At 52.3% G+C, this 21,257-nt stretch overlaps 2 protein-coding genes across 2 annotated transcripts; one reads left to right on the top strand and one right to left on the bottom strand.

Annotated features, from left to right (window-relative positions):
• Window positions 1-4,943: 4,943 nt before the first annotated feature.
• Window positions 4,944-9,043, top strand: LOC308046662 (neuritin-like; the record flags this gene model as incomplete). The annotated part of the gene is made up of 3 exons (XM_080354659.1): window positions 4,944-4,986; window positions 5,452-5,599; window positions 8,818-9,043. The coding sequence occupies 3 exons, from the start codon at window positions 4,944-4,946 to the stop codon at window positions 9,041-9,043; spliced, it is 417 nt and encodes a 138-aa protein (XP_080210785.1).
• A 3,439-nt stretch (window positions 9,044-12,482) lies between these two features.
• SYS1 (SYS1 golgi trafficking protein) lies at window positions 12,483-15,599 on the bottom strand. The gene is made up of 3 exons (XM_080354631.1): window positions 15,436-15,599; window positions 14,532-14,599; window positions 12,483-13,969 (listed from the first exon to the last, which is right to left on the bottom strand). Exons 1-3 carry the CDS (start codon window positions 15,595-15,597, stop codon window positions 13,729-13,731), a joined length of 471 nt encoding a protein of 156 aa, XP_080210757.1. The 5' UTR covers window positions 15,598-15,599; the 3' UTR covers window positions 12,483-13,728.
• Between the last annotated feature and the right edge of the window lie 5,658 nt (window positions 15,600-21,257).

Raw genomic sequence — 21,257 nt, 5'->3', positions numbered from 1 at the left:
TCTGAACCTGCACATGCTCAGGGCTTTTGAGCTGTTCCCCACCAGGCTGGTGTCAGGACTGGGGTTGCTCCCAGCTTACACTTTTGCAGCTGTTTCCCCCTCCCAGGGGCAGAACTGGCATTTGGGCTTGTTACACGTTAACCCATTCACCATCACCTTGGAGATATTTAGCAGCATAAACATGATCCTCTGTCAGCTTCTCTTCTCCGGGCCAAGCAGACCTAGTTCTTTCAGTCTTTCCTCTTAAAAAAAGAAGCTCCAGACCCCCTATCGTCTTTGTGTCTCTCCACTGGACTCTCTCCAGTAATTCCTTGTCCTTTGTAAACTGGAGAGCCCAGAGCTGGACATACAACTCCTGATGCGGCCTCATCGGGGTAGATCAGAGGGGGAAGATAACCCTCCTTGACCTGCTGGTCACACTCCCTAATGCTCCTCAGGAGACCCTTGGCCTTCTTGCCCACAAAGGCACATTGCTGCCTCATGTTCAACCTGTTGTCCACCAGCGTGGGAGAAGAAACCAACACCCTCCCTGCTACAACCTCCTTTCAGACAGTAGTAGAGAGTGAGAAGGTCTCCCCTCAGCTCCTGTTCTCCAGGCCACATGTCCCAGCCCATGTCCCTCAGCTGCTCCCATCACACTTGTGCTTCAGCCCTTCCCCAGCTCCGTTCCCTTCTCTGAACTCTCTCCAGCACCTCAAGGGCTTTTTTGTCTTGTGAGGCCCAAAACTGAACCCAGAATTCAAGGTGTAGCCTCCCTAGTGCCTGATACAGGGGAAAGATCACCTCCCTGCTCCTGCTGGCCCCACTATTCCTGATACAGCCAGGATGCTGTTGGCCTTTTTGGCCACCTGGGCATGCACTGGCTCTCTGTTCACCAACACCCCCAGGTCCTTTTCCACCAGGCACTTTCCAGCTGCTCTTCCCTGAGCCTGTAGTGCTGCCTGGGGTTGTTGTGACCCGAGTGCAGGAGCCAGCCCTTGGCCTTGTGAAACCTCAGACAACTGGACTCAGCCCAACAGTCCAGCCGGTCCAGATCCCTCTGGAGAGCCTCCTACCCCCCAGAAGATCAACACTGCCAACCAACTTCGTGTCCTCTGCAGACTTACTGAGGGTGCACTCAGTCCCTCATCCAGATAATTGATAAAGATATTAAAGATATTTTTAGGACAAGCTCCAGCAGCATGCCTCTCCTTGTTGGCTCCTCTACCACATGTGTCAAAAAGTTATCATCAGTGCTGCCCATGAACCTCCTGCACTGTGTGTGCTGAGCTGTGATGTCTCCCCAGCAGATATCAGGGTGCCTGAGGTGCCCCATGACAACCAGGGCCCGTGGCCATGAGGATCCTTCCAGCTCTTTAGAGGCCTCATCGGCTTCTCTTCCTGTAGGAAACACCCACAACACCTCAGGCACATTAGCCTGGCCCTTCATTTTTACCCATAAGCTCTTGACTTGTTTTTCATCCCCCCAGGCAAAGTTTGATACATTTGAGTTGCTCTCTGTCCTGAAGCACAGCTCCTCCACCGCCCTTGCTGGCCTGTCTTTCCAAATAAGTACAGAGCCTTCCATGACAGTGTTCCAGTTGTGTGAGCTGTGACACTGTGCCTCTGTAATCGCAAAGAGATCATGGCTGTGTGACCGCACACAGATCTCTCATTGTTCCTGTTTGTTCCCCATGCTGCGTGCGCTGGTGCATAGACATTTTAGAGAAGGAATTGAGTGTGTGGGTTTCCCGTGAGGGGTGCAGGAGGATCCACCGCAGCCATACACACCCTGGAGGTGGTTGGCCTTCTGGTCCTCATCTTGGGAGGCAGCTCAGGAACATTTGCCGCTGCTCTGGTTGGCCTGGCTTATTGCTCAGTTGGATGTGGTGCTGTGAACGTTGCCACTTTGGACACTGTCCCCAAGCCCTTCAGTTGAAAGCCCACCTCACGAAGTTGGCCAGCCTGTTGCCAAACATTCCCTTGCCTCTTCTAGACAGGTGGATCCCATCCCTCCCTAGCTGGTTATAGTCATCAATGTCCCATTGTCATAGCAGCCAAGACCCTTAGGATGCCACCAGACACAAAGCCAGGAGTTTATGTGCATTATGCATCTATTTCTGGCTGTGCCTGTTCCTTCAACTGGTAGAAGGGAGGAGAAGATGACTTGGGCACCAGATTTATTCACTTGTACCCCCAAGGCTTTATAGTCTTCCTTGATAGTACCCAGGCTGGTGCTTGCAGTGCCATTTATGCCCACATGGAAGAATGACTGTGCTGTACAGAGGCAGAGCAAGATTAGGGCCTGGAAAAGGATGTCCATGAACACTGAGGTAAACTTCAGCTACTGCAGGAACCAACTAAAGAAAAACCTTTCTGAGGGGTGAGGATGGCTGCTGGGCGTGATGGGATGGCTGTGAAGGACCACTCATCCATACATCCATACATCTGTACATCCATAACCACCATTGAGGGGGGGTCATCCCCATCCCTGCTGCGCAGCCAACACCTCAGTGCCCGTGTCACCAAGGTGTGATGTCACAGCCCGTGTTCCATCTGCAGCGCTGGTGCCCGGCGACAGCCACAACTCAGCAGTTCCCCCGAGCGATCAACACGGCCTGTCGTGTCTCCTCTGCTCCCAGTTCTTCCCGCTTGCACTGCTACTCCAGCCCTTGTATCTTCTTTCCCGTGCCTTTGCCCATACCTCCCAACCCTTCTCACCTGTTCCTACCAACCCAGTCCAACCCTCTATTCTCACTCCTTTTTCATTATGAAGGACCTGAAAAAAAGGAAGACTGCACTGCTGGAGGTACAGCCCCCACTGCCCGGGCAGGCTGGAGCAGGCACCGCAGGGATGGCGTGGGGTGGGGACCCCGCTCTGGGGTGTTTGGGGGACTGGGAGCTCGACTCATCCTCTCCACCCACCCCTGCAAGGCCACGGGCTGGGAGAAGCCCTTCTGGGCTGCTTGTCCCCTGCTGAAATTGAGCATCCCTGCCTAGGGGGACACGTCCCCATGGGAGCCCAGGGCACCCCGGGCTCGTACCAGAGGGATGCTCGGCGGGAGCAGCTGGTGCTGCCCAGAGCCTGAGCCCGTGCCTCCTCTGCCCCTTTCCAGGCTGGAGCCAGGGCAGCCCAGCCCTGCCCAGGGAGCAGTGCAGAGATGGAAAACCGCCAGCACAAGGTAAGGAGCTAAAGGGCTCTGAGGCAGGTGTGGGGCCGGGGTCTGTGCCTGGGACCCCCCACAGGGCAGGGACATGGCAGCTCACACCTACCCTCTGTGCTTCCACAGATCTGTAAGAACAAAATGCTGCAGAAGACACCAAAGTGCACAAAGCACAGGATCATCTCGCTACAGGTGCCAGCCCGTGGGTGCCGGTGGCCCAGGAGCTGCCCAAACTCCAGGCAGCTCCTGCTGGGGATGTGCCCAGGCGACCCAACACCCCACAGCTCTCCCTGGGCAGTGAGAGGGGTCAGGGGTGCTGAGACCCCTGTCCTACAGCTCTGCTGGGCTGCCCAGGGCAGGACCAATGCAATTTCTGCTTGGCTTTTGCCTTAGGATACACCACACTGTGCACAGCACTGGGTTATTCAAGGAAAGATTGAGAAGATGGAGGTGGATTTGACAGATGAGGAAAACATGGAAGTGGACGAGAAGGTGGTCATCGAAGAAGAAATGGAAGTAGATGAAGAGGGTGATGAAGAAATGGAAGTAGATGAAGAGGTTGACGAAGAAATGGAAGTAGATGAAGAGGGTGATGAAGAAATGGAAGTGGACGGCTAGCTGATACGTTGTTGACGGGTTTAGTGGGGTGGGTTAGACTGTAGAAGAGGGAGTTTTGTAGTTTGTTATATTTAGTGTGTTGATTGTATTTAGTTTGTAGTATTTCGGGGTTTTTTTTCTGTTAATAGTTTGTTGTAATTCAGTTTTTTCTGCAAATATATTTATTCATGTTTTTTTCAGACCTGAGCTCTCTGTCATTTTCTTGTATTTGCCAAATTGTGTTTTCTGCTCGCTCTGGGATCCTGGGGCTGGAGGTGGCTGGGGGGGCTGGGACGACTGCCCTGGGGACAAGGGGTCCCTGTGCACAGAGGGATCCCACTTGCAGAGCTCGTGGCACTGGGCACCAGTGGGGTTGGCTCATGGGCTGCTGGAGAGTGGTGTCCCCAACAGCCAAGCTGTCACCAGCAACGAGTGAGCTCTGACGTGACCAAGCCCCGCATGGATACCATCCAAGCAGCCAGGAGACCTCTGGACGGAAAGTGTGAGGACTCACTGGGAAGAGCCAGGATTAGGCTGTAACAATGCAAAATTCTGAGTAATCCCCTGAAGGTCATGAGAGCCTTGGGAATGGTTGGTGCCAGGACTGAGGGAGAAGGTTTGGGAGCTGTAGGTGCTGATGTTTAAGGCTTTGAACTACACACACCCAGGGCTTTGCTTCACGTCCTTTGTTGCTTTCCCGTGTGCTGTGCCAAGAAACTAAACTCGACGCAAAGCCATGTGTGCCGTGCCCGTGTTCCTGCTGCTGGCAGTGGCCTCAGCCCCTGCTCCCCACCGGGGTGACACACGCAGAGTGGGCAGCGCAGCCTGCAGGGGAATGGCGCGGCGCTGTTGGGAGTGGTGCTGGTGAATGGGTACCATGGGGCTCGGGGGTGCCCGGTCCCTGAGGTGCAGGGTGTGTGGATCCGTGGGTGCTGGCACAGAATCCCGAGGGGATGTGATGCCGGGAGGTCCAGAGCTGGAGGATCCAGGAGCCGCGGGGCGCGATGGGGCCGGGTTGCGGGGACGTGGCGGCTGCGGGCGCTCGTTAGCGCGGCCCCGCCCCCTTCCTAATTAGCCCCGGTCAGAGCCGCTCATTAGCGGTTGCGGGGTCGAGTGTTCTCCCTGCGAGGGCGGGCGGGGAGCGCGGCCGGACATGGGAGTACGGGCAGCGGCAGCAGCAGGTGTGGCGGAGCCGGCGGCGGGATGGGGCAGCGCTGGTGCCCGGCCGTGCTGCTCCTCACCCTGGGTAAGGCTGCTGGAGTGGGACTGAGGTGCTCGGCATGGGGCTTGGGGTGCCCGTGGTGGGGAGGGGCCGCTTCCCCGGTGGCCCCTTGGGTGGGTGTCTGGGCGGGGGGTGATGCGGGATCTCCTCCCTCCTCGCTGGATCGGTGCCCCGTGTCTCCCTGGTGTGTCCCGGCTGGAGGTACTCAGCTGGCCGTGTCCCCCGCCTGTCCCTGCCGGGGGTGCTGGTGCTGGGTCCGGGTGGGCAGCTGGGGCAGGCTGGGAGCGGGCACCCTGACTGCCCCCCCATCGGCTCCCGGCACTGGCAAGGGCTGCACCGGGGCTGTTGTGCTCCCTAAGACGGAGCTCACTGTGCCCCGGTGGCACGGGCGCTGTGACAGCGCAGGGTACTCGGGTCACCCCGCGAATGAGGTGGGCTCTGTCCACCAAAGGTCGGGGTGCTCATACCGCCCCCCTCGGTGGCTGGCAGGGCACCTGGCCGGGCTGCTGGCATCGGGCACCGCCTGTCACAGCGTTTACCAAGACTTATCGGACTGCATCCTCAAGCTGGGGGAAAACATGGCCACGTACGAGGAGGCAGATGGCATTGAGCTACAGAGCTTGCACCATGTCTGCGGGTGAGTACAGCCCCGTGCCAGGACCCCCTGCATGTCCCAGCCTGTGGGGCTGCTCCCTGAATTAGGGAGGGTTTGCGGCTTATCTGTTCTGCATGGCCAGTGTGTTTTTTGACATTTCCCCTGGACCGGGTGCTGCTCTCTGAACTCTTCTGTTCTTTTGGATCCCACCAGTTTGTGCACACACAGGTGCACTCCCTACCTTACTTCAATTTCAGACAGACATGGCGAGCTCCCTCTATCCATCTGCTGCTCGGCTCCAGCTGGAGTTTGCACCCCCAACCCTTAGCAATAGCTCTAGACCCCAGGACTCATCCTGTGACCCCGCTGGCTGCCCACAGTCGGGAGAAGTGGGGCTGATGGGTCCTGATCCCTTTTGTCCCCCAGGAGAGGCTGAGGGAGCAGCTTGCACCCGACCCGGAGTTGGATCCTGCTGACCAAACTGGACTTTTACTCTCCCTGCTGAGACCTTTCCTCTTTCTGGCTTGAATTTGCCCCACCACTGTTTTTTTGTGAGTTTGTAGTGAGTGCCCCAAGATGATGGTGTGGGAGGGATGCTAACTTTGTCGTAACTGTAGTAATAATAGTAGAAGAGTTGGGTAATGAGGGGTGCTGTTGGACAGCTTTGAGGAAAGCAAACGAGCAGAAGCGGCAAGGTATTGGGGGGCAAGTGAAGGGTGGAAATAAAATGTTTGCAGAGATAAATGGAGGCAGTTCTGTGTCCCCAGCAGTGAGTTGTGGGGAGTTAAAAAGAGTTATAAGGAAATGCAGACAGCAATTAAGGGAAAACCTGGGTGCCTTGGAGGAGTGGAAAGCTGCCAGGGAAGGCAGAGGGCCGAGTGCCCTGTGGGTCAGGTTTTCTGAGCTGCTGAAAACCACCCCATGGGCTGGGAGGGGAAGGCATTGCCCTTGGTGGTGTGGGGCAGGCTCTGAGACCTGCTCTTGGTGCCAGCACAGCTGGCTGACATCTGGCAGTCAGTGGAGGCAGGTTGGGCTCTTGGTGAGCCAGGACGAGGAGCTGGTACCGCTGCCAAGACAGGTGGAGGGTCCTCCAGCCTGCCCCAGCACAAATAGGTAACTTTGGTTGTTGTCAGAAGTGGAAAACACTTCAACAAAACTACTTTGCTCAAAGAGAATGGAAAACTAACTACTCGCCATTAAAAAAAGAAAATATATATATGTATATATATATTTCGTCCATGCATTCCCCTGCCAGCAGACATGCTGGTGAGAGGTTGGCTGTGACCTGCTCTTTCTCTTCTACTTTTTCCATAGGACAGCCTAGCTCAGGATGCAAATCCTCTCTGGGGTGTGATGAAGGCTGGGTTGGAATGGGAATGGCTCTGCTTTAGGCTGTAATATTAATACATACTTCTTTTGAACATGCGGCTGCTTGGTATTGGAAAACAACCGAGCACGCAGCCCAGCATGTGCTGTGCTTGACTGCCGGAGGAGAGGCTCTGCTGCTGAAATTCACATCAAACCTGCGAGAGATTTTTTTTCCCAGGCTCTGGGGCACAAACCATCACAGAACAGGTCCTGCGATGTTCCCTGCTGGACCCTGCAGGCGCTGCTGCACCTCTAGCTGGGCTTGCTGGGGCTCAGAAAAAGTTGATTTCCTAGCTTCCTGCCAGGAAATACTTCTGGATTATTTGCATGTAATCCTCAGCCTTCTCTGCTGCTGTCCGCTTTCCTGGTGCGTTGTTCCGCTCTCCAGGAGAGCGGGTGAGGGATGGATGCAGAGCTGGGGCTGGCGTGTGGTGGCTCTGCATGCGCGGTGCTGCTGCGGGTCTTGGTGCAGCCCGCCTGGCTGAGCAGATGGAGGCTGTGAAGGATGAAACACTGTGAATTGCCATCCAGGCTGAAAGCAGAACCAGGCAGGAGCTGTCATCCCCCTCTCATTTCCCCCAGCCTTACTTTGCCCAAAGACACAGGCCTGGTTTAACCCTCACCTAGCAGAGCTGCCTCCTGCTGCTGCTGCAGCTTGGGAGTGAGCGCAGGAGGTTACCTGGGTTGGCACCAGCTTTTCTCATTATCTTGGGACATTTATTCTGCCACAGTGATTCAGTTTAATGAACTCCCTCACAGCTGGTGTTCTGATGTAAGCCCTGGTAGGAAAACCAAGTAAGTAGAGCACTCAGGTCCATGTGTCTGCACAAGGTGGTGTCTCCAGCATAGGGCACTTGGGAAAAACCGAGCAGCCCTTTTCCCATGTGCAGGGTCCCAGCTTGGCCGGGCTGCATCTTCTTCATGTCCTCTAGGCACTCCCCAGCTTGCTGGTGCGTGATGGCCTGGAGGTGGTGCCCAGCCCCAGCTGACATGGGCAGCAAAGCTGAGCTGGAGGGGAGGGCAGGAGGGTGCTCGGGGTGCAGGTTGCTGGGTGCTGTGGGCTGGCAGAGGCTGGTCCCTGCCTTGCTCCAGCGCTGGGTGCCAGGACATTTATTGCTCCAAAGAATCTGCAATATGAAATGCTTGTGTGAAGTTATTTTCAGGTAAAGGAATTCTCTTTGAAAGAAGTCATGGGGGGAAGGTTAGCAGCAAGCATGGTGGAGAGTCCTATCTGTCCCTTGGGGAAGGTTTTGTTTTGGAGAGGAGCCATTTCCAGAGGAGAGGATGGCCCACGGCATTTGCTGAGACTTTTGGGCTCCTGGTGTTTCATTTTGTGGGTTTGTACCTACAAAATGGGGACCTCACCTGTGAATTCAGCTGCATCAGGATTTATGGACACACTGGTGTGCATGCAGCAACGTGCTGGGCTGCGGGTGCCCTCCCCATTGCAGCAGCTACAGCAGCCTTGGGGGAGTCTAATGCCTCGCTGTCCTCAGATACTCAACAGCCAAAGGAAAATCAGGCAGGGATGCCCATTCTGTCCTCCAAGGTGGAGGGACACAGCCCAGCCTGGTACCTGCTGTTCTAGTCCCCAGGCAGCTGGAGTCTCCTCTCCCTGCTCAGCTTGGCACCTGTGGGCAGAGCCACTTTGGTTCTTCACCAGAGGTAAGAAAGCAGCTTGAGGAGGGGGATGAAGCCTTGGCAGGCTGGATACCACTCTGGCTCAATGCAGTGTGGGGTCATTCCATCTGGCACTGGCCACAGCGTGTGTTTGGAGTTTTAGCCGAGATGCTCTGGGAGATGAGGGAGGGGATGATAAAATACCGTGGGTAGGCTCAGGGCAGCAAGGGACGGATGGGGGGACTGATGGGTGGTGTCTCCCCCGGCTGCAGGTACTGGGATGAGTTCCACACGTGTGCCCTGACGGCGCTCAGGGAGTGCCAGAAGGAAGCAGCGGCAGTCTGGGAGATGCTGAGAAGGGAATCTCGAAAACTGAAATTTCAAGGCAGCTTGTTTGACCTCTGCAGCCCCAGCATGGCCCAAAGCTTTGCCTGCACCCACATTCCCAATGTTTCCATCCTCGGCATCCCCCTCATCATTACTTGGCTGAACTTATAAACTGCAGCTCTGTAAGTATCACAGCTAAGGTGGTGGCAGCACGTGTCGTGGCATCTTTCCGATTATTTTTACGAACCTTTGGGGGAATACACTTTGTGGCGCTCAGCGAACACTTGGCTCCATCCTGCACCTATGAGATGTGGAAGAGTTTGGCACAGCTCCTGGGTTTTGCTGTTTCCCTGTAATTTGGGATGACACCTGTCCCCTCCTCCCTCAAGGCACTGACATGGATCTGGCTGACTGCAGAATTTGGGAACTTGTAGATACGGGGCAGAGGATATGGGGAAAAATGATAAATTGGTTGTGAACACTGAATACTTTTGCTTTCTTCTGCGGCAAGGAAACCTGTTTACTTTGCTGACACTTCCCACCAGATCAACTCTCCAGATTTTTGATTTGGGCACTGAAAAGAAGATGGACATTTTTACCACAGATCTGTGAGGTGCAGAGGCTGGTGTATTTCCTGTCAAAGGCGGAAAGGAGTCCTTATCACCCTGTCCTGGTCTTTTTCCTTTGAGGACATGGTGAAACCTGTGCTGAAGAATAATCACAAGTGCATGACTTCTCTTGTACACATCTGGATTCCTACGTAACCCCTGTGTAATGTGTAAAACCCTTCTCTAATGAAATAGAATATTTGGGGGGAGAGGGACTGTCAGGTTAGCAGGACAAAAGGATTTATAGCAACTGTTTGGCTTTAAAGCTTTCTCCAAATGTACCTGTAAGTAGCTCTGTGGCTGGCAGAGTGTAACTCCAGAGTATTAAAGTTTGTTGTAGAGTCTACAACATGGTAGAAGCTATTTGTCCTGCCTCCTGTTTGATAGTAGTCTCATCTCCTTTGTGGCTCAAAGTGTTGTTAGTTTTGGAGCTTCAGTACAAGCATGAAAGTATTTGCAATGGAGAGGTGCTTGCCCATGATTTCTGGCTATGTTAGAAAAACACAGTAATTTTATCAAGCAGTACAGGGCAGTTCAGTGTTTTAAGAATGCTGATGAAGCCCTGTGCCCTGCCTGGCTGCACGGGGCCACGGGAGCTATAACCAGCTGGGTATTTTGCCAAACCTGAAAATGTGCTTTCCAGTGTTAGCAGGGGCTGTGGGGCTCTGCAAGCTCCAGAGATCCTACTGGATACACTAAAGATGTGTGGGCAAGCTTCTCATGCAGCAAAGGATCTTTTTACTGATGGTGGTGTTGGGCTTTTTCATGATGGGTTGTTTTGCTCTGCTTTGGCTTTCACATGTTCTTTCTCTTACTGTCCCTATCACTTGACACTCTGCTCCTGCAGCAGCAGGAGGGAACCAATAAATTGAGGCAAAATCCACAAAGTAAGTCAGAGGAGCAGCTGGTGTTCAGATGGCACACCAGTGCGAGGCACCTGGGCTTTGTACAGACACCAGAGCCGTCACTTCTGTACTTGGCATTGTGGGCACAAAGCCTTGTGGTGAGTAAAGGGTGAACCTGGAGGGAACCGCTCCGCTGCTTTGGTTTTTCTTCTTCTGCTCCAACAGCAGCATTTGCTGTTTGATCCAGTTCCCCCTTCCCTGTTACCTCTTTTCCTGCCTGTGGTGCATAGCTGGGGAAAGCTGAAGCAGGTGGGTCCTGTGTACAACCAAGGCTGGAGTCTTTCTGCTTCCAAATCCTGTACCTGCTCTTTGTTTAGAACAGGTGTTTAATGCCTTTAGGAAAACAAATAAGCACAGTCCCCTCAACCTGACAACCCTTAGTTTCTCTCTGGATTTGGAAACTTCCTCTCTGTTAAAATTTTCTACTTTTAAAAGCTTTGAGGAAGGGGAATGTGTCAGCGGAGATCTCCAAGAAGTCTTCTTTTTGTGGAGATATGAATACAAATGGTTAGCTGATGCTGCCCAGTCTCTGAGAAGAGCAGGTGTTGGGGCATATCTTCCCTGGAAGCAAATCACCCAACTATTGCACACAAGAAACCAAAGATTCATTAAGAAATTAAGACCATCTGCCACTATTCTGGTATGGAACAGCGGATTTTTTTAAAGCCAAAGGTGCTCCTAAATCTGACTGGAAGCACGTAAGTGAAAATTAGGTCTCACAGCATGGGAGTGATGAGCTTCAGAGGCTCCCTCCTCAATCAGTGTTTCATTTTTAGCAGAACTTCCCCTATGACTAGGACAATTACAGCTGATTTAATTAAAAAATATACAGGTTCAGTCCTCAAAGTCAGCAGACTTTCAGAAAGCATTTCTAATCCTTCAGCACAGTTCATGCTGGTGCAGTGCAGCTTGTTGGGTGTCCCACAGATTGTGTTAAATCCACATTTGTCCAGGGTTCTTTCTGTTGCCTTGTTCTGAGGGTCTCCAGACACAGAACTGCACCCAGACTTTACCACCCCAAAGGAAGGCTGCTGAAGTGGTTACAGATATCTCAGGTATTCAGAGCATAAGGAGGTAAGTGTTCCTTGATTCTAAGTTTTCATCCCTTTTCTTACAGGGGAACATAGGTAGCACCTTTTTAATATGGTCTCACCGCAGCTCTGGGATCAGCTATCCACCCTCCTTTAAGAAATGGGACAATGTGGCTTTGTTTCTGCTGTCTCATAGTCAGCTTAGTCTTCCAGCTCACACTTAAGACCACCCCTGAAGAACACGGGAGTTCACACTGTGCTTCGGTGTGGTATTAAGCCTTGAATTAAACCTGCAAATATTCCCTGTGTGGGACTGGGATGTTTTTTCTCAATAATGGCAACAAAAAGCAGAAGAGGACAAAATGACCCTGGAAGAGTCTTAAAATAGGAGTGACACTAAGCCAGGGTTTGTCGTTCCCAAGGCAGTGTATGCTGACTCCTGATCACAATCACAGCATGCTTGCTGCTCTCTTCCGAAGGAGATACTGGCACCTACTGGATCATCGGTTTATATCTAGGCTGAAGTGACTGGAAGTGACTTCCTTATACATGAGGAACAAGCAGATTTTGAGGGATGAACCATCCTGCTGGCTGCAGGGCAGAGTTGCAGGGGCAGCCTTAGGAAGCGACCTCAGGGTTGCTCTCCAGCAACCACTGGTTCCTGCCCAGAAAAAACTGGAGTGAACTCTTCCCTCTGAAAGAGCGCTGCTGTTCAAAACTGTGCTTAAAGGGGTTTGGGTCAGGAAGAGGTCCTGGCAAAACCTCAGAATATAAAAAGGTCTGTCTAAACAAACGTAACTGGCAATCCTCCTGTGGCAGAGCTGCCAGGTATGTAAAACATCAGGATGTTATCCTGCCTCGATGCATTGTACCTGAATATGAGAGCAGGAATTGAAATACAACTTCCCTGATAACAAAAGTAAAAAGAGCAGCTTTGAATTGTTTATCAACTTCTGCATCTCAAATCATCCCACAACTTTTTGACAAACTGAATTAACAAATAATTTTTGCAAATTAACACAAATATTAACATACAAGGGAAAGTTATTGCAGCAAGATGGTGCACAGGAAAAAAATCTGCCTTTAGAACTGGCTTTGCCCTTGTTTGGGATGGCACAAACGGGATGTCCCTCAGCAGAAACCAGGCAGGACACAGGTTGCTTGCTTGGGCTGAGGGATCTGGAAGAACCACCTGGTTTTATCCCCTCAGCAGTCTGGTGCTGTCCCTGCCTGCCCACGGCCGATGTTCACTCGATGTGCTTCTAAATAAAGATCCTGTTATTCTGAGCAACAAGTAGAGTCTCAGAACAAACACCTCCTCTCCCAGACCAGATCTGTTTCTAGACTTCAGAAGGCGCAGACAAGCGTGCAGAGCAGCGTGGCTCCAGGACACCTTTGCAGACTTCCCCGAAACAGCTCCAGCTTCAAGCTGAACACACGGAGAACCTGGTTTGCTGAGACTCCTGAAGCAAGGATGACACTCGCTGGCTTCCCAAGACCATACTCACTGATGCCTTCATTTCACAGCAGAGGTATGAAATATTTATTGTAGGAAATGTTATGTGCCCCAGACAGTGGGCATCTTACAGCCCCGTGTTTTTCCCTGGCTGAATCCTTCTGTTGCCGTAACACAGGCACTTGTGGTATTTCCTGAAGTGCTCAGCTTCCCTGGAGAACAATAACATGCTCAGAGCAACAGAATAGTTTTATTATTACAAAAGATTTCTTCAGCAAACTGCTGTCTGACATCTCAATGTATTAAACATGGAAAGAGCAAACAAACCCACCTAACATTACAGGTTATTTAGTGTCTCAGCTGGTGATTCAGGTAAGTACAACTATTTTCTTCCCATCCTTTTACTCTCTTGACTTCCAACCAAAGCCCAAAACAAGTTACAGATGGGAAGCAGCAGCTCCCAGCCCCACTGCTCATTGTGCCAGCTCCCACCAGAGGATTTGACCACTGCATTACCCACACAGGGCACTCCCACCTTTCTTAAATTCCAGATGCTCCTCACGCATCAAGTTTTGCTACTTGGCTTTTAACAGTCTCATGAGCGAAGAGTTTTTAAGAGCACACTCGCCGTACAGTCATATTAAATGCTTTGTGTTAACAAAATAAACATCTGCTCATCCCCCGTTGTTGGCTGATGCCAGAGGAGATGCTCACACTCATGCAGTCACCAAGGTCCAAAAACCAAACAAAAAGTCTGAACAGACCTGCTGTGCTTCTTCAATGATGATTCTCGGGCATTAGATGCGCTTGTGCTGAGAACAATGACGTAACGCAGCATGTTGTTGCCAGAGCGAGTCTATACATTGGATTTGGGGGCAGAATTGAGGGGGATTTCTCTGAGTTCTATCCTCATGCAGAGGTACTCCCCGATCGCAGCCATCAGGGCGGTGCACACGATGTGCACCAGCCACCATGTCAGGGTGGAGGGAAAGTGCGAGTTATAAATCCAGCAGCCCAGGAGGTGGAAGAAATGAACGGTCACTGTGAAGTCCAGGCACTGCTTTCCCCGGCGGATGAAGTACAGCAAGCCCAGCGCACTGCAAAACACAGATTAATAAACAAACTCTGCTGTGACCACGGACAAGGGGATATAGCAAAAGCTACTAGGAGTTGTTGCTGCTAATTATTTATCTGTTTTAAAACTTCTTATATGTTTTAAAGATAGGTTGTTTCTGACCTTGCTCCCAGCCACTGCAGCAAGGATTAAGCGCTTACAGCTTTTTCATCATCTGATGGCAGGGAAATGAGCTTTTAGTTTAAAAATTCCTGCCTGGATCTCTGCACAATCTCCCCCAGTAATCTTTGCCCAGTGGCAGGGTCAAAATACATTCTTGTTTATAGAGCAGTGTTTGCTGAGATCCGTTAATTCTAACTTCCAGTAAAATCTCTCACAAAAGCAAATCTCTTTCCCGGCTGAGAAACTGAGGCAGTGACAGGACACGACTGAACCAGGATTTAGCAGTTCCCTCAGCAAACACACTCAACCAGGCACAAGGCTTTCAGATGTTTTGAGAGAGGCAGCAGGTCATGCTGAATTCTTTTAAAGTTTAATATTAAGACAGGATAAGATGCGGGTGTTCCAGCTAGTTGCTGACTTACCAGGTGAGCGCGTTGAGGACGAAAGCCATCATGGAGAGCCTCCCCGGTGGGGTTGAAAAGCCTAAAATCTACACAGGACTATTAGTAGGAAACCACGGCACAAATCACAGCCCACAGCACGTAACCTGCTCCCGCGGCCCAGACGCATAGCCCTGCGCTGTGATCTGTGAGAGGAGCCTGGGCAGCTATGGCAGTCCTGCTAAGAGGCCTGTCCCTCTGCCCGGGGGTACCTATTGAAGGGGGACAGGTCTGTTTCTATACTGTAAACAGGGTGGGGGGCTGTCTCCATTCTGGGGCTATGAGGGGAGTTGTCTTTATACAGGGTGTACCTACACAAGGTGTCTGTTTCTACTCTAGGGGGGTGACGCCTATACAGCGAGGTGCTGCCTCAATACCGGGGGCACCCCCCATTCAAAGGGAGGGGTCTGCCTCCATACTGGGGCTCTGTATATCGGGGGGCAGCCCCCAGACTGGGGGAGATCTGCCTCTATACCGGTGTGCTATACCGGTGGGGGCTGTCCCTGACCCCCAGAAATACCTGCACAAGGAGTGGGAGCTGTCCCTGACCCCCAGGAATGCCTGCACAAGGAGCGGGGGCTGTCCCTGACCCCCAGGAATGCCTGCACAAGGAGTGGGGGCTGTCCCTGACCCCCAAGAATGCCTGCACAAGGAGCGGGGGCTGTCCCTGACCCCCAGAAATACCTGCACAAGGAGTGGGGGCTGTCCCTGACCCCCAGGAATGCCTGCACAAGGAGTGGGGGCTGTCCCTGACCCCCAGGAATGCCTGCACAAGGAGTGGGGGCTGTCCCTGACCCCCAGGAATGCCTGCACAAGGAGCGGGGCCTGTCCCCACAAGGGGACCCCCGAGCGAGGCCCCCCCGCCCCAGGGCCCTGCGCCCCTCACCTCGTCGCTGAACACCTGGTGGAGGGAGGGCCCGGTCGTGCCCAGCGTACCGAGGAGAGCGAGCCAGAGCCCGAGCGAGCTGTAGTACCCGGCCTGCAGCAGCACCATCTGCGCCACGATCAGCGCCGGGTCCCACACGTAGCTGCGGAACTGCGCCGCCATCGCCCGCCCGCCGCAGCGCGCCGGAAGCGGCCGGCGGTGCGCCGGCGCCACAGCGCCCCCTAGCGCGGCGGAGGGCGGGTCGCTGCCTCAGCGGGACCAAGCGGGGCTGACCGCTGACCCTGACCCTGACCCCCGGCATGGCGGCGGCACCGGGTCACCGCGCAGGGGTGCTGCTGCCTTCCCCGCTGCCGGGAGGTGAGGGCTCGGACCCGGGGAGCGGAGCCCGCCGGTTCATGCGGCCCGGCTCGGGCCCGGCGCGTCTGGCCGGGAGCGCAGAGCGGGAGGAAAGCGGGCTCAGCGCGATTTTGGTTTGTTATATGGGGGAAATTTATTGTTAAGGAATTACTGGAGAGGGTCCGGTGGAGAGACACAAAGATGACGAGGGATCTGGAGCTTGTTTCTCATGAGGAAAAGCTGGGAGAGCTGGGTCTGTTTAGCCGGCAGAAGAGAAGCTGAGAGGGGGTCTGTTTATGCTGCTAAATATCTCCAGGGTGGGTGTCAGAGGATGGGCCAGACTCTGTTCAGTGGTGCCCAATGACAGGACGAGGGGCAACGGGCACAGACTGACACACAGGAGGAGAAACTTCTTTCCTGTGAGGTGCCAGAGCCTGGAACAGGCTGCCCAGAGAGGCTGTGGAGTCTCCTCCTCTGGGGACATTCAAACCCGCCTGGACACGACCCTGTGTGCCCTGCTCTGGTGACCCTGCTCTAGCAGGTGAGTTGGACTGGATGATCTCCAGAGGTCCCTTCCAACCCCAGCCCTCCTGTGATTCAGTTGGCAGGTTTCAGCCTGGCACTGCCAGCCCAGCCATCCGCACCCACCTCCTGCTCGTGCTGCCATGCTTTGGGCTCTCCCCATCTCCCGCATGGTGCCCATCTGGGTTTGTGTCAAGGGATTTGATAATCTGGCTGAGCAGCCCTTGCTAAAATGACACAGATACCAAACATACAAGAAATGTTTGTCCTGGGATATTTCCTTTCATCTCTAGGCCAATTCCCATGGGCGCTCAGACTGTTGGTACCTGCTGCCCAGCTGTGCTCATTTTAGCTTCAGGCCGTGGGGCATCAGGGTGTTGTTTTGAGTCCTGGGATGCCCTGGCAGCTCCTTTCTGTTACAAGGCTGACCGTGCGTCCAGCTTGGCTTCTTTGGGGAGGTTTCTTCTGGTTCATGGGGGTTTCTTCTTTTTAAGCCCCATGAGATGGCCAGGCGCCAGAGTCCCTCGTGCTCTGCTGTACCTGCTCTGTGACCTGCTCTCAACCGCCAGAGCTTGTTTCAGTGGCCTCAATGAGCTGTCCTGCTTGCTCGGCTTCAGATATGAGAGTGCCTGCTATCTGAATACTGAAATCCCCAAGGCTGTGTGGGATGATGGGGCATTTTGGAGATAAGCTTCCCAGGGCATGGACAGGGGAATTGCCACAGAGCTCTTGTCACCTGGAAAAAGAGATGAGGAGGGCAAAAGGGAAACCCAGCTTTTATGGGAGGTGGTCGACTCACATCACTCGTGGGTGTGCAATATTTCTGGCAATGGGAACTCAGATTATGATCTCTGACATTCTCTCATGACGTTTTTTCCATGTCCCCATATGGGAAGTTCCCTGTGCAGCTTGGCTACGTGATTTCCCTCCCTCGTTCTGTGGATGTCACTGTGCCGAGGCAGGTTTGACACATTTTCCTCCCTGTTCTTGGACTTGTCGCTCCTAGAAAGGATTGTGCAAGGCAGAGGCGGTGGCCGTGGGCCACCACTGCTGAGTTATGACTTGGGCTTTCAGAGAATTTCTCATTGCAGAAGCTCACCAGCCTCAGCCAGTGCAGAAACAAACACGGGAAAATCCCGCCTGTATCAGGGCTGCCCGCTGCCAGCACATTGCTGAGCATAAGCTGCAAAATTCAGCACTTCCTCTGTTAACTCTTGGTAGAAATTGGTTTCCTTTCCTGAAATCTGCTGCGCTTGGCTCTCTGAGACATGCAAGCCACCACTTAGATAATTTTTACTCCCTCTTTTCCTTTACAAGCTTTATAGGACTGACTTTCATTTGCCAGAAAAATTGTAGTCACAGCCGACTAAAGCTCCAAGCTAGTGTAAGGCAGGACCGTTGGTATAATTGCTGGGTGCCTTTCCACAGCCAAAGTCATCAACAACAATATTTCTGGTTTATGCAATAGTTCCTGGGATCACAAGTTAGGAGCTGGTGATTTGGGAGGCACCGACTCGAGTTCATTCCAGATTGGAGGCTCCTTCCTGCCTGGTCGTTGCTGAAGGTGGGAGTTGGGTCTCCCTCCCACCTTGGGCTGCTCCCTCCCCAGATGGACACAGAGAAGTGCCGTGGCACAAAGACATTTGTGTTGCAAGTCAGCTGCCATGAATTCATTTCCTGGCTGACTTTGTGATGGTGTGTTACACAGTCACGTCTGTTCGTCTGTGCTCCAAAATCCAGCTCTCCCTCCTCTCCAGGCTGCTCCAGCTTAGGGGACCATGTCCTTCTCCTGGAAGAGGGGGTGTTCTCCCCATGGGGAGCCTGGCCCCACACCCTTGCTTTGTGGGAAAGAGTTAAAGTGGAGCTGGAAGGCAAATATTTTTGGGGAAATAAGCGACATTTTCAAGTTTCCTTTTCTTCCTCTTTAGTTCAAACAAAACTCAGCTGCGGCGGAAAGATGCATTAAAGGGAAAAGGATGTTGAAACACAGAGATCACGCTTTCTAGGGAGCCATACTAGGTGCTGTTCACCTGGCTTCTGGTTAGACTGTCCTTTTTTAACCAGCTGTTTTGTGTGTGACACCGCCGTGTCATGCAGAGCACAGGTGGAAGAAGAACTGGCCATTTGCCCAGGATAGAGCAGACGCCCTGAGAGTGTACCTGGATGACATTGAGCTGTCATGGTCACTTCTTTACCAGCAGTATGGGGTAAGAACGCCCTATTTAGCCAGGGATTCTTTCCATGGGAAATGGCTGTATAGGCTGGTATTGTTTTTCCTCCCCGGGAATCATTGCCTAAACCAGGAAGCTGTTTATTTAGGTGATCCATATTTTACCAGCTGATGTACAAAGGGCAGTGCTATGTGAACTGACCCTTGCTGGGGTTCATTTCCTTCTTGCAGGTAGGATTTGTGCCACACTGACCTTTGCTGAAGGGACAGTCAGGCTGAGGTTACACACTTCCAGAATAACTTGGCCTTAAGTAGCTCAAAATGTGGGAAGAGAGTTTTCATTTGCTCCCGTTCTCTACCCACACTGTGTGCAGGTGTGTTTTTCCAAAGAGCTCAGTGTACTGAGTGGACATGGGGAGTTTTTTAAAACTCTATTTAAGGTTTCTTTGTGCTTGAGAATCCTAATCTAGGCTTGTTTTAAAATCTACCTGTAGGGACTGTGCTGAGTGTGGCTGAAAAACTCTCTTCTTGGCCAGTGCAGTATCTAGAATTGTCTAAAGGGCTCTGCCTGTGGCCTTCTCAGGATTAACTTGACATTCCTTTACGTGTCATGTAAAAATGTGTTTTTTCCCTTACTCTCCCAATGCATTGTGTTTGGATGCTCCATTCCACTTCCAGCATGTTTGTGTTGTGTATTGGGAACTAGCAGGAGTTTATTTTCAACACAAGGGTTAGCTAAATGCTTACTATTGAACACTGCATTAGGAACAATGGTGGCCAGGCTACCTTATTTCTCTGCCAACTGTAATTTTTAGATGGAGAAGGGAACTGGCACACCTTGAATGTTAAAATTCATCACCCAGAACAAATGCGTGGCTCAACGTGTGTTCTATTCTTCTTCCGCTTCTCTTATTTATAGTGAGGTTTCAGGAAAGTACATTTCAGTTGTCCATTTTTTCTTGCTGGGCCCATTTGTCCTGTCGCTCTCAGTGAGTGTCATATACCCATGATTTTTCTGCATTATTTCAGAGATAGGAGAATGCCAGTGTTTTGAGAGGGGGCATTTGAAGGGCAAAGTGAAGCAGGCTATTTTATGTTATGGATTTACAGAACCATACTATGATTTATGTGGCTGCATTTCCTCTGATGTGAATGCTTCTGAGATACAGTCGCAGAATGCGTGTGTGTCATGGAGGTGGATCTACACGATGCACTTTGAAATGTCATCGGTAAAGTTACATTCATTTGTTCTCAAGGCTGGAAAATACATTAAGGTTGAGTTGGATTTTCTCTTCTGTTTCTAGAAGGCCAAGATTTCTACCAGTTTACGTGCAGGACTGTGCGTGCAGGTGTGACTTTGATGGATGATGTACATGGTCCCTGAACCAGGTAGGCAAACTGGCTCCTCTCTGTTCTGTCGAGGCAGGACTTCTCTGGGAGGGAAAACAGTGTCCTGTGTTGTGCAGGGGACTTTTTGGCAGAGGGAGTGTGTGCTGAGGGTACAACAACCAGGAGGAGCACGGTGTATTGTGCTTGTTCGAAGAGGAAGTTCACAGGAGGTTCGCAGTGTTTGTAGCCACAATACAGGCAGCTGGTTTTGAAAGCATCTTTGTGTGGCTGCTTTACCTGGAAGGAGGTGTAGAGGGGTCATGGCCACACGCACACAAATGCAGGTGCTGTTTAGAGGGTTGGGGAGGTGTGGAGTGCTGGCCACCTCCTGCTGTCCCCTGCCTGCCGGACTTTCTCATGGTATGGGCCAGTTTTTGCACATTTGACTCAGCCCATGTGCTCTTGTTCCTCTCCACCTTCTGCTGCCAGCTCTGCTGGGTGCCTGGAGCTGGAAACTCACTGGAGCTGGGCTCTCTGGCCGCACCAGGAGCAGCTTTCATCAGCTCCATGATGAAGTGAGGGTAATGAGGAAGGGCAGCGACCCAGCCCACAGTGCTGATCCCTCCCTCGTGTCCTTGGTGGCCTTGGGTGCTGAGGTGAGCTGGAGGGTTGGTGATACATCCCTGTCCTGAGCACAGCGGTTCAGGTGCCACAGGAAACCCCACCACAGCCTCCTCCAGACTAGTTCCTACCCTCACGTGGATATATGCTGTCTTTAAATCTTATTTTATTTTTTAAAACTCTGAGCAGTGCTCCTTGTCACTTTATATTATGCCAACTGGCTCCACAGCCAGTTCAGCACAGTGGTGCCAAGAGATTCTCCTGCCAGCGGTCATGTGTGCAGGCATGGTCCTAACAAACGTTGAGGAGACCTCATGGGCTCAGCTCACATCGTCTGTACCTACTTATTCCCAAAGGAACAGGCAGTTGGGATGGCTGCTTCACCTTAGGGATGTTTTTGGTTTGAGGGTTAGCATGTAAAGGTAGGACAGGGGGAAGGCTACAAGTTCATTTAGGATGGCTTTGTAGTGTTGGAATGGGCTGAGAAACAGATCTCACAGAGTTTGCATCTGTACCTGGCAGGTGGGATCGTGGCACACATGCTTTGTAGCCTCTGCATAGCTTCCCCGTTAAGAAAATACTTTATTCTCTACAAAATAGATCCCAAGTGCAAACTAATACAAAGCAGGGACTGACACAGAGGGTGTACCAGTCTGGCAGTTCAGGTGCACCTCGGGTTGTTACGGGGCTGAAATGGATGCTTTCCGGCAAATTCTCATGTTCAGGCAAAGTTATTAGTGAGACAAGAAACAGTGAAATAGTTAAACTATGCTGTTGGGTTTTTTCCCTTCTTTATCTGTGTGGGTTTTTTTCGCTTGCTGCTTACAGAGAAAAAAGACGGAGC

The sequence above is a fragment of the Nesoenas mayeri genome, assembly GCF_963082525.1.
Source record: "Nesoenas mayeri genome assembly, chromosome: 16".
NCBI classification, from domain to species: domain Eukaryota; kingdom Metazoa; phylum Chordata; class Aves; order Columbiformes; family Columbidae; genus Nesoenas; species Nesoenas mayeri.
Note: the sequence above shows the minus strand (reverse complement) of the source record. Positions and strands in the feature narration are given on the sequence as shown.